Here is a 13070-nt window from a genome sequence, read left to right as displayed (position 1 = left end):
CACACAACTATAACATAAAATGTTATCTGACTGCACCATCTATTCCCATCATCCTCAGGGAAAGGAAAATAAAACCACACCCTGGCCCAATCTGTGTTATGGTAGTTTGCTTCAGACTGATTTTTCTTAAGACTCTGAAGTCCAACTTATGTAAGTTCATCAAATGTAATGTCCTGTGTGGAGCTCTTCATTAACTGCATGCTCCAAAAAGATCCAAGGCACCTTTTCCAGCAAATCTGCAACTTAATCTTTACTGGAGAATTCTACATTTATGAACTATTTTCCAAGAAGACAGGCAAAACTGTTCCTGAAAGATTAACCACACATCAAGGAGAAAACACAATTGAGATAGTTGAAGTAATTTCAACATACTATATCCTCACTTTCACCCACAGCACCAACACAGCAGTACTTGAGTAGACTAAAGTTAAATTTCAGCAGTGATTACTTCTCCTGGGTTCCTCCTTATAATTTCCCAGAACAGCTTCATTCTTCTTTTTTTGGGTAGGTGGGTGGTGGGTGTTTGTTTTGTTTGGTTTGGTTTTTTTTAGCTAAACAACAAGCACATAATTTGTCTCTTATCATGTGTTACAGCAGAGATGATGAAGGCTATTCAATGGTCTGCTTTCTTCATTTTCTGGAGAAAACGAGCAACAGCTAAAACCCAACAAAATCCTAAGATCAACCTACACTTATGACCCAGATTCCCCAGCAATGGCAGAGTCTTGCTCTGGCTGGAAGCCCACCCCTCCCTATAGAATAGTGTGGACAGGTGAAGAGGCATTTGCTACTATTCATACAGCTTCATCTAAGAAAATGTAAGTTAACTCAGATGTAATTATTCCCACAGTAATTTTGTACTGATGCTACAACTTGACCTGCTACCGAAGTTCTCCATTAGCGGCTCAATTCCTTGTCATACTGCCTTTACACAACCTTAAATCCCCTCCCCTCCTCTCTGCAGAAGATACCTATAAATTTAACTCCTCCTACTCACACTTTCTCCACTACCTTTGATAGTGGTCACTTATGACTTTTATTGGGAGTTGGTACTGAAAATAGTTAGACACACAGTATCTGATGAATAGAAGTAACATTAAGCAAACAAATTATAGAAGATTACAGAAGATTTGCTGGTTGGGTTGCTGGATGTTCCATGTCAGACAAATCCTCTCTTTCTTGTTCACAGATGTAATTCTGACAGACTGAACTGGTTTAATTCAGTATAGCAAAGGGTATTAAGCCATCACTCACACTGCCACTGCTCCAAGTTGTTCACAGCAAATAGGTAAAAGCAAAAACCACCTCAGTCCAAGTGTATTCATGGCAAGCATTCGCATATACCATCTGAACCATCAGACAACAAAAAAATGCAAACATCTTGTTTGTGGCTACTTTACTATAAAAGTAGTGTAAAAGGCAATCCTGGCCAGCGATAGGCCTCCAAACTATTTTGACAGGCTGTTATCAAACTGAGTCCACAAAGTAAACACGAAACTTAGTTTTAGTCATTATATGATTTGATATATTATGACAGCTGCACAATTCCATTTTTTAATGAAAAGCTAGAGGGCCAAGAACCCATACACCAGTGTAAAAACATATGAACACATACTCAGTTTGAAGCTTCTTCTGTTAAGACAGCATTTAATACGTACATTATCTTTGTATTTAAGAACATGCACAAAAAATTCAACAGTTCATGCTCATGTTAAGAAATACACAAAAGCTTCAGCATCATGCTGTTACGATGTATCTGGGATATCATTTAATGAAGTTGATTTCATCTGTCTACCTGTGAAAATTTCTTCTTCATTTCAGCAAAGATACTTTGTCTGCAACTCCAAAACATATCCTATAGTATATAAAAACAAAATTAAGAAGTCATCATCTTTTAAAATGGTAAACTGACTTTTATTGTATAAAGTCAGTTTTATAGTCTAAGTATTATTACTGAGTTTCAAACCACCATTCACAGAATAACTAGAATAGCCCCCAAATACTTTAACAAGTCCTCTATTAACATGAAGTTCAGTACACAGTATTTTACCGTTTAAATTGTAAGAGCAGTGTTACATAAAAGGTTAGTTAAATTACAATGTAATACATTACATACTGCATTTCATAAAATAAAATAAGTGGATAAGAAAACATAAATAATTCAGGATATAAATCCATACCACCAAATTCCTTCATTACATTATAAAAAGCCCTCCAGACACAGGTAAACGTTTTACTTCAAATGGCTCAAGTACAAGATTAGCATGCAACTAATTCAGTTTACTATTACATTTATAAATTATGAAGCTATCCAGTTTGTATGAAACTGGTCCTTCATGTCTGAATTCTTTCCTGTAGAAAAGTTTTTATTAACATGAACCCATTTCGAAATACACAGCTGAAGGTAATAAAGAAGCAAGTTATGATTTTTCTTACTCCTGATGCTCTTACAGAGAAAGCCTGCCTTAGTATCTCTGTTGTACCATTAAAAATGCAACAATAAACATGACCTGTAACAAAACTGTTTTCCGACTATGGACAAACATCAAGTTAACTAGTTTGCGAATCTGAAGCATTGCACTTTGTATTTTTCCAGAAAGGAAAAACAGGGAGTGAGGATGAAGATGCTAACAACATCATGCTCTTTTCCAAATTTCTTCAACTGCACCCTCAGTCAAGATTATCAAAACATAAAATACTGACATAATCTTTACTGACGTGCCCTATTTGCCCCACCAAATGACCTACAAAAATAGCCTAGACCGCTGCATTTAACTTCTCAGCAGGATGACAGAAGACAGGATTTCTTTCTTTGCACAAAGAGAGCTGAAGTTCCAGTTTTGAAGTTTCAATAATCCAAGATCAGTAATTGTATCTAGCATTTTTTTTCTTCACACACCAGTCTGTAATTTCAGATTTGGCAGAGGTTTTAAAAATAATTTAAAAAACAAACCCCAAACACCAAAAAAACCCCAACCCCCTCCCCACTCCAAAAAAAACCCAACTGGAAAACAAACATCACAATTTAAATGTTTTGTTGCTTACCAGTTTTACCTGCTCTCAGTTGGAAGTTACATACATTTTGCTGAAGTGACTTAAAGGTTAATAGAGTCCTGGAAGCATAATTTTGAAACTGCCGATTTATAATATGACAATAGCCATCAAGTATATTGCCCTGTGCGGAAGAGCTAAGTCTTCCAATTTTCCTCTTAATCCATGTCTCCAAAGAACCCTTACTTTAGCCTGAATTCCTTCTCTCCAGAGACAGACAAGTTAAATCCAGTGTACACAGAAGCATGCGTAATTTCTAATGTGCTATTTCATTTGGTGCATGTAGCAGAGGGTGGAAGAGGAAGACAGGCTCCAGGCATCACCTGAACTAGACAAAAATATGTACTGGTTGCTTCCTTTACAAGAATGCTTTTATGCTGGTTTCTCAGCTCTTGATTTCTCAGTAAAGGACTGCTGAAAGATTTTCCATGAGTTATTTCACTTCATAAATTCTGAGTGGCAAAAGTTGTTTTTCAATATTCCACAGAATTCAAACAAATCAAGTTTACCAACTGTACTGCTTATATGTTGTTCAGGAATTTTAGAAGTAACTAAGAGACTTCAACTGCTCTGACAAGACATCACAAAACCACAGAGATGTGTCAACTTTCAAACGCAGCATTCCCTACTTTTCAATTAAAGCATTCACCCTATCACACTCTAAGAATATACTTTTTAACAACCACTAGTTCAACTCTACATTTTACAAAAAAGCCCCTTTCACCATGGAAATTTATGCTTTAAAGTACGATTAAGAGAACAAAGATTGTACTACACATAAAGTTGCCTAAGTTTTACTGTGATAAAAATGACACTGGAATTCACCAAACCATTTATTTATTACACCTCACAAAATAGATGAGCATATTAACTACATAGTTCAAGGGTTTCAAACTAACATACACATGGTATTCACAGGTATCTACAAAAATTTTCTACTGCCTTTTCCTCAGGAGAAATAAGGGCAACCACTCTGGCAGCAAGCCCATCTATCTATTCTGTACTTGTGAGAAGTCCTACAAAGAAATACTGTGACATTGGATGCACGCCACCAGCAATAGTAAAATAAGTTGCAGACCCTCAACTGCATAAGCATCTGAAAAGGCAAATGCATACTGCCACTTAAGGTTACGATTTAGGAAACCATCCTATGATTATTTTATTACAGACATCTTTCCAAGCTAGTATTTTGGTAAATAAGTATTTGAAATCGTAACTTCAAACGTTAACCTTTTAAAAATATTAACACACTGACACCTTCACCCCAAGTCACTCCATCTTTTACACTTTTCCATTTCTAGAAAGGAGATTATGTTCCCAAATCTGCATGCAGAAGACTTCTGACTATGTATTAGACCAGACTTGCAAAAGATTAACACAAACATGCAATCCACGGAAGTCTGACACGGGTGGACATTCTAGAGCTCCACACTACATAAGTAGTTACCCCATGTACCTTTCTAAAAATATATTTCATCTTTTTTATGTTAAAGTTCTGCATCTGTAAGTTGCAGAGGATAAAATATATCGTAGTGCTTAAGTAATTCAAGCTGTAATTCTGTATATACTAACAAAGAAAGCATTGTTATTAGTGCCATCTGCAAGACTGACACTAGCTTTGATGATACATGTTCTGTATTTGTTGAAAATAGAGGAACAAAAAAATTAGTGTTACTAGATCTGTCAAAACTATATTCAAATGCTGAACTGTAGTGGTTTTAACACAGCATTTAGATGTGGCTTGCTATTTTTCAGCTCTGAATCACTGGATTAATTAAAATTCTATAGCAGCACTTGACTAACATTATGAGGACAAACCAATACAAACATTTTGGTTTTCAAATGACAGAAGATCCTCTCAAGACTAATTCCTGCTTCAGTTCTTTTATAAAATTATTATCAGAGATTGGAAGTGAAACCTATAGCTAAGCTCAGACTTCATGTAGATTCTACCCAACATTTCCAAATTCCAGTATTTCAAATAGGCAAAAATACTGACAGCATAAATCAGTAAGAAAAATCACAAGTTTCAGGTCAAGAGTTTAAATAACAGATGTGTAAAGTTTGACTGCCAAATGAAGTTAATGGCCTACTGAGACTTAAAATTATCACCAGTAGAAAAGTTCCTACATGTCCACACCCTATAAATAATTCTCACAAATCACTACAATAGAGGAAAGACAATGAGATCTGTAGCAAGTGGCAACAGCAGACATGATACTTACATTCACAAAGTGACTTGGATGATTAAGCCTAAAACAGCAATTCTCAGACTTCATGTAGCTTCAGCAACTTAAGACTACCACGTGAAATGCACACAAGTGACTAGCGCCTATCACATTACTGCTGGTCAAACTTTGGGGTGTACATTCCAAGTCTGTGTAACTGACCGGGTACACATTTCCAGCAATTACAAGTACAAAGTGAAATTTGTTAGCTTCAGTTACAAACACGTAGTTTGCACTTGTACATTTTACTTCTAAAGTATCATTGTATACAAATGTTCAGACATTAATTACAGTTCAACCAAACAGAAGCTTGTTTCAACTCTGTCAACAATAACAAATTGCTATCAAATCAGCTCCTTGAGAAACCACAACCATACTTCAGGAATTCCTTCACCTACTCCAAGAGGTCCAACCATTAAACACCACATTGGACACATACTGACAGCACTGCATTCTGCACAAAATGTGAAGACCGAAGACCTTTCAAATATACAGCAAGTAAGAGAAGAATAATCAGAGCTAGATTACCATCTCCACTCTAAAACCTTTCTCCTTACCCTGAGCATTTACAACTATGGACTTCAGAGAGTCTTACAGCCCACAACTCCCTTTTGCCCACAGCTGGGCTAGTCATGCTCCATGCTTTTTCCCAGCCCAACAAAACTCTCCTTACAGAGGCCAGCTTCCCCGATACAGCCAGATGAGCAGGTCACTCCTCTGGGAAGTAAACAAGGGGTGATAAAGTCCTTAGAATGAGTGAAGCATTGAGCAGGTGGTCTCCACTGCTTTGGACACTGCTGTAGTTACTCATCTACTGAAGAAAAGAGAAATCGGACTCACATTTGGCTTTATTTCTGAGGACAGATGCAACTTCTTAAAAGACAACTTACTAGACTAATTCTGTCAGAGCATTCTGAGTTGTTATTCAACAAAGGAGCCTCACGGCAGCTCAGTTTGAGTTAATGAGGGAACACCGCACTTAGAATTGTTACAAATGCCTGAACCAAAACATACTTCACAAAGAAGTATTTTACAGAAGGCTTGTGGCAAACTGAATACACTTTTTAAAAACACTGATCCCAGGAGGTCTCCATAAACAGAATCATTTTGAGCTGTTAACTTGATGTATCTTGTGTTGGAACATTTCCTGTGACAAAATAATTCTGAACAACCTTTAGACACAATCATTTGATTTGAATTTTACTAACTTTGTGGTATCAGTTTTGTGAGTACCTGAATAACATATTTTATCCTCAACTTCAAATTCATCATTATACTTGGAGAGACTTCAGGGAAAATCCTGAAGTGTGAAACTGAACAGAGGTCTTCTGTCCCATTACTGGTTGGGAAAAAAATGCCTCACACCAAGCCTGAAATACCATCCACATTCAAGAACACATATCCTGACTGACCACTGTCCTAATTACTGAACCTTTGACCCCTCACTTCCACCCCAACCCCCCCCACTGGGACGGGATATCAAGGATTCACCAGTCTTAGCAATGTCCTCTCTGTCTATCCTCTTGATTAGGAACAAGACTGGAAAACAGGAAAAAACTACCAAAAAGGTGTGTACCTGGCCAGGCCAGGATAGAGGTGATTTTCTTCACAGAAGCCCCTAAGGTGCTGTATATTAGATTTGTGACTAAAAAAATGCTGATAACACAATAATGTTTTAGCTCTCGCTGGGCAGTATTTTCATAGCATCAAGGCCTTCTACAATTCTTACCCTGCCCTCCCAGTGAACCAACTGGGTGGTTTGTAAGAGGCTGGGAAGGGACACAACCAAGCAGGTGACCCAAACTAACCAAAGAGATACTCCATACCACGTAATACCATGCTTTGTAACAAAAGGGAAAGGAGGAGGTTTAGCTATTTTCCATCTCTGCCTGGAAATTGGTGGGGCACTGGTCTACCCATAGGACACATGGTGAGTGACCGCCTTTGCATCCCTTGTTTTGTTTATTTGGGTTCCCCCACACACACAATTCTTTCACCTCTTCTTCAGTTAGACAATTTTATTTCAACACCAAAAGTTTTCTTGCTTTTCCTTTCCTCTTCCTCTGTCCTACAGGGGGTGGGAAGTGAGCGAGCAGTTGCATATTGCTTAGCTGCCTACTAGGGCTAACATACAACAGGGTGATTTTGCAAAATAATCTTGAAAGTGATATCATTACATTTTAATTTTGCATAACTGAAATGAGACTTTCGTTTGTTTATGTTTTTATCACTACTGCTTATCAACTTTTAACACCCATTCACCTCTGCTGGATCACAAAGACTTCAGCCAACTTCCCCACCCCCACAATTACAGTTAGAAAGACTTCAGAGACAGTGCAAGGACAGTCAATAAAAACTGACAAAATATTGTTGAAAATTGTCAATAGAGTAAAAATCCAAGTGTCTTCAAAATGGGCTAGCCCAATCATGCTCCCCATTACAAAGCCTGAACTCCCAGTTTCAACCTCGTGAACCCTTATCTATGTCAGTTCAAACTGCTTCACTGTTTCACTTAAACACATCTGCAGCATAACACCCTTAGTTACACTGCTTCCCCTCTACTTCAATCTATGGTATTTATCTATGCTTTCCTCTCATAGTATCTGATACACTTCAAAGGAACAAAATTGATGCCTGAATAAGATAACTCATTAAGACCACCGCAATTAAAAATAATCATACACTTATACACTGATATGAACTGATATGTTCACAAACTTCTATTTTGGAAACTCAACCTGTAAGACGGTGATGAATTTACAGTGCACTAGTAACACTTCACACATACACAGCAGCTTAAAAACGTTGAACACGGCAATGCTTCAGTTACACAAGCAATTAAAGATTGAATATCAGCAACTGCTGCCAGAAGAAGCAGTCTTGCTCCCACCTGCTCATTTCCACCCCAACATTATCCCCTTTCTTGTGCTGGTCCTGGTCATGCAGCTACATGTTGAGCAGGCTCACATTGCTAATCCTTCTTAAAATTAAACACTTCTGGTTGGTTTTTCAGTGGGTTAGCTTTAACCTGAGTCAGCCCTCTAGCTTCTCAACAGAATCTGTAACTCTCCTGGAAAAGGACTGAGTGATAGATACAACAGTACCAGCATAGTAGCAGTAGTATTTTAAATGCATGTATTGTATGTAGTAGTACTTAGATTACTAAGTATCAACCACCCGGACATACTGCAACTTCCTTTGGTATCCTGAAAGATTGAAATACACCCTTCGTCCTTAGGTATGGGTCTCTGTAAACGTCAGTGCTGCTCCCAGGGCAAGAGGAGTAACCCCAGAAAAGCGAAAAGTGCCATTACTGCAGCAATCCTATTGCTTTTACCCTCACACCACACTCACTATTTTCAGCCTGCTATAGATACACGGTAACTACGGGAGATCACAGAAGGTGGCTGGGGCCACACCGAGACTAACCACCTGGCTAAGTGAACCCTAAGAATGCTTTCCTATGGTGGATGACCTGATACAGAAAGGAGAAGAGGTACAAAATAGAATTCTGTAGCAGGGCCTCTGTGATCTTGTTCCTTTTGGAAACAGGGGTCCAGAGAATCACAGAATGGTTTAGGTTGAAAGGGACCCTTGAAGATTATCATCTAGTTCCAACCGCCCCTGCCATGGGCATGTTTTAATCTCTGCCTCATGTAGATTATGGGTTCATTTGTTGTTTTCAAAGACTACCTCCTCAGAAATGCTTCTCTAGTAACAAAATTTTGTTTAAAAAAAATTAGCAAAAGTGTTTGCCACTGCACTGAAAAGAGTTGCATGCCAGCTGTTCACTGTCACTCCTGTAAAATGCATATGGACAGATTATTTTTATAATATATACACACTTCAAAGTCTAATACTTCCAACTTTCTGAACATGTGCAAAAATAACACTAAACCTCAGAAATAAAGAGTATGTTATGAGGATAGCATTTACCTTTGAGAGTGCGTTCCTACTATTGTGGATTGCTGGGTCATTTGTAAAAAGCATTTATAAAAACAGAAATGACAACCAGAAAAGGTTGGTATGGGACCACAGATAAGTACATGTATCCAGGGTGTTCAAAAGACTATGGAAAAGGATACGGCAACGGGGGCACATGTCTGGGGTCAGGTGAACTAGAGATCAAAACACGTGCTTTTCAGTTTTACAGAGGCTATTTTCCACTCAGGTTCTGTATTTTAGAAAACTTCAAATACATCTGTCTTAATGTCTTGTAGAACCAGTCTCCTTACACTTACCTCCTAATAGTCTTCTAAATACGGTAAATTAAGGTGATTCAGGATTAGTTACTTCCCTTAAAAATCAGATATAGCAACTGTCAATAACAAAAGCATACAGATATTTCCTGGTCATGCCTACAGATCACATAAGAACTCTTAAAGTTTGCTGTTATCAAATGAAGGAAATCAATAGGTAACAAAGAATACATTCACAGTAGTAACAGACTGAGTTTTAAAATCTAAATAGTGGTTTTTTAACCACTGGACATTTTGAGTATTTTGCTCTCTTATTCTTAAAGATTGTAATTTCAACTGATCATATCTTCTTTCATCCTATGACCCTGAATTGTTTAATTTCCAAGTTTTAGTAACCAGGCTAAAGTAATTGTGAAAACTAAATGAAGTTCTCTGTATCTGCAAACTGCCAGCCTCTGTACATTCATTACAGTACAAACTTTATATTCAGATCTGAAACAGCCTCATCGTCCTTCTGTTTGCATCTTCTCTCCACCTTCTTAATCACCACGCTCCTTGTTTTACCTTCAAAAAAAAATTATCTGAAAAACAGGGGACGCAAGAACATCACAATTACATGTTAATATATTAACCTATAACCACATCATTTGTTTCCTATGGACAGTCACACAAGTAGTGGAGATGCTTTCACACTTGCCCTCCATTCCTTCAAGGATGGAACTACCATGAGCTTTATTGAAACATTTTTCTATGCTGCTAATATTCTAAAGGACTTTTTGCTGGATTGAGTTACAAATGCAATATTAGTATAGAAACAAATTAAGAGTCCAGACAAAAATAATAAAAGACTTTTCTTTTTTTCTGGACAATTTTGAAATGAAGGTTTACTTGACTACAAAGCCACCAACAGACACGTATGCTAAAAAATTAAATTTTTGTACAGTTTAGAGATTAAAAAATGTGAATACAGTGGTAATTTTTAAGACTAATAACTCTAATTTTAAACCATCCACCTGCTGCTGAGGGAAGATGAAGAGAACCTGAAGAGCAAGATGGTCAGCAGGGATTCTTTGTGTAGTTCTCTAGCAATATTGCACAGAATAAAGGATAATAGTTAAGAACATAAGTACCCATGAAGCCTGGACAATATCTCTATCTGCTACCACTACCATAAAGGGCTCCAGGGAGAACATGCCTCCACAGAAGGTATGGATATAATAATGTATATATGAGGAAGGACCTAGATGATTTTTCCATATATTAACTGATGAAAATATTTTATTTACAAAAAACAAGTTAAAGTAGTACTTTTATCTGCTGTTTTTTTCTCTTCCTTCAGTCATTGTTACTGACCTCAACACACCTACACAAATCAGCAAACATAACTGCCTTCCTTTAGCTCCTGCAGTACTCTGCCAGACTTCTTCAAAAAATGCCATTTACATCTGTTTGCAGACATTATTTACAGTGAAAACTGTCATATTATATCAAGTATATGTCTCCATACAGCTTCAAAACCAGAGCCTTCACCAATCCTATGGAATTCATGCATGCTTCCTCATGTTACTTAAAAAGGTTTTCATCACGTGATTATTGAAAAGATACACCTGAAACTGCAGCACAATAACCAATTTAAGCTATTCATAATACTGTCAATCTAAAAATAACGTGTTGTCATTTTTCAGAAGCACCTGAAGTATCCTTGTGGTTACAATTTCAAAGATTAAATTGAATGATGTGGTTGTTACCCATTAATTTTTTCAGAACATGGCCAAGACATCCTTTTTAGAAGTTACACCTGCTACTGCTGCGCTAAACCATTTCTTCAGCGCAAGCTGGTTACGTGCCAAACTTTGCAAAAATCCCAAAGAAAATACTACATATTTCACAGTGGCTGAAACTGTGATCAAGTTGGTTATTTTATCAGAAGTTTACAAAAAAATTCCAAGACTTACTAGCATTTTTCAATTATCAGTTCTTCGGTTACTAGTGGCATTATTTTGAGCATATTTTGTTCAAGGCAAGAAAAATAACATAATGATAAACAGGCAGCTTACCTGAAGGTACATCATATTAATTCTCAAAGGGATAAAGTGTTAAATATCAGCTTAAAGTTTTCAAAAAAGGAAACAAAAATTTTTTTCAAACTGAATAAGAAGGCTGAGTATGTATATTTAACTCAATCACCCAATTTTCTACAGACATAACTTTCACACAGTTTCTTCCATAAACCCCAATATATTTTCAAATACAATAGAGCAGGGGTCCTCAAACTTCTTAACCAGGGGGCCGGCATGCAGATGAAGTGGCAGGCAGTCATCTTCGGCTGCTTGGTTTACCCCCCCAACCCCCGTGGAGGCAGTTGCGGGAGGGGGGGGGTGGGGGGGTGTGGCGGGTTTCTGTAAATACCGGGGCCAGATTGAGGACCCTGGGGGGCCGTATCCGGCCCACGGGCCATAGTTTGAGGACCCCTGCTATAGAGAGTAGAGCTGTGACCAGATATATCAACACCTGTACGTATTTTAGTCCATTACTGCATCAATTGTAATGTACTGGGGAAAAGGTTTAAAAGAACATCCACTCCAAGCTGAATTCTGACAGGACTAAAACACGTAAATGAAAGTTAACACAAACTCAGTCTCCACAAGTTTTAATCTTGTATTAATATCAATAAATTCTATCAGCAAAAGGAAGTTGGATAATAATGACTTTCATCAGTATTTGTGCAGTAGGACGATTTGTATTTTAAACTATGATGCAAGGCCACGTTGATCTAAATCCAGGGGTACTTGGGTTTTAAAAACAACAGAAAATAGAGTTGGTGGACTTCACCTAGTTAAAAATGGCAACAAACAAAACATCAGAAACTTCTGTGTTGTAGGCTGAAATTCTCAGCTCAAGGATAATAGTGTAGAATGTAATATCGACAAATCTTTGAAGTATTCTCTGCCTTCAGATAACTACTACATAGCTTAGGAAAAAGTTCATGACTAGTTTGAGAAACACTGTGTAGCTGCACAAAAAAAAAAGGGGGGGGGGGGGGGGGGGATTACATTTATACTACCGCACTCATTTGGTTTAGAAACTTGATTTAGAAGTCATCAGACACCCACAAAACACTAGAGAAAACTGTGTTTCTTGTTTGTGATGTTCAAAATGTATTACTGCAAAAAAAAAAAGTAAAATCAAAGTGATAGGTCAGTTGTCAAGATTATTCTACTGCGTAGTAACTTTAGCCAGCAGCATTTAAAGACTGTGGCTACAGTACCACGTACTACCTAAGAAGCAGTTAGCACCTATTAGGCAAAAATTTTTCATCCAGTGATCTCGAGGTGCTATTAAATAATTTCCTGATCATCCTTCTCATACTATAGATTAAATACCCAGATGTATATAGCAAGGGGAACTAAACTCCGACTGGGAAACCCAGTGGCTGAACTAAGCAGTGAAAGATCTTGCATTCTACTCTCATGTCTTATTCACCAAACTGAAGTACTACTTGATTATCATTCAGAAGGCACCTGTTTGCAAGGAACAATGACTTGGTGGAATTCTGTGTGGATTTTCTGTCTCTCAAATTTGATTTTCAGAA

At 37.5% G+C, this 13070-nt stretch overlaps 1 protein-coding gene across 5 annotated transcripts in view; it reads right to left on the bottom strand.

The window, feature by feature from the left end:
- USP47 (ubiquitin specific peptidase 47) overlaps positions 1–13070 on the bottom strand; it is a 58798-nt gene that overhangs the window by 41287 nt on the left and 4441 nt on the right. For 3 of the 5 annotated variants that reach the window (XM_055813293.1, XM_055813295.1, XM_055813294.1), the window contains exon 2: positions 1796–1855. The exons of the other annotated variants lie outside the window; for them this stretch is intronic. In XM_055813293.1, the coding sequence (XP_055669268.1) occupies positions 1796–1855 (60 nt within the window). The remainder of the gene's footprint in view (positions 1–1795; positions 1856–13070) is intronic. 5 annotated transcript variants of the gene reach the window in all.

The sequence above is a fragment of the Falco peregrinus genome, chromosome 9 (genome assembly GCF_023634155.1).
Source record: "Falco peregrinus isolate bFalPer1 chromosome 9, bFalPer1.pri, whole genome shotgun sequence".
Classification (NCBI taxonomy): domain Eukaryota; kingdom Metazoa; phylum Chordata; class Aves; order Falconiformes; family Falconidae; genus Falco; species Falco peregrinus.
The sequence above is the reverse complement of the archived record's forward strand: the minus strand, read 5'-3'. Positions and strand labels throughout refer to the sequence as shown.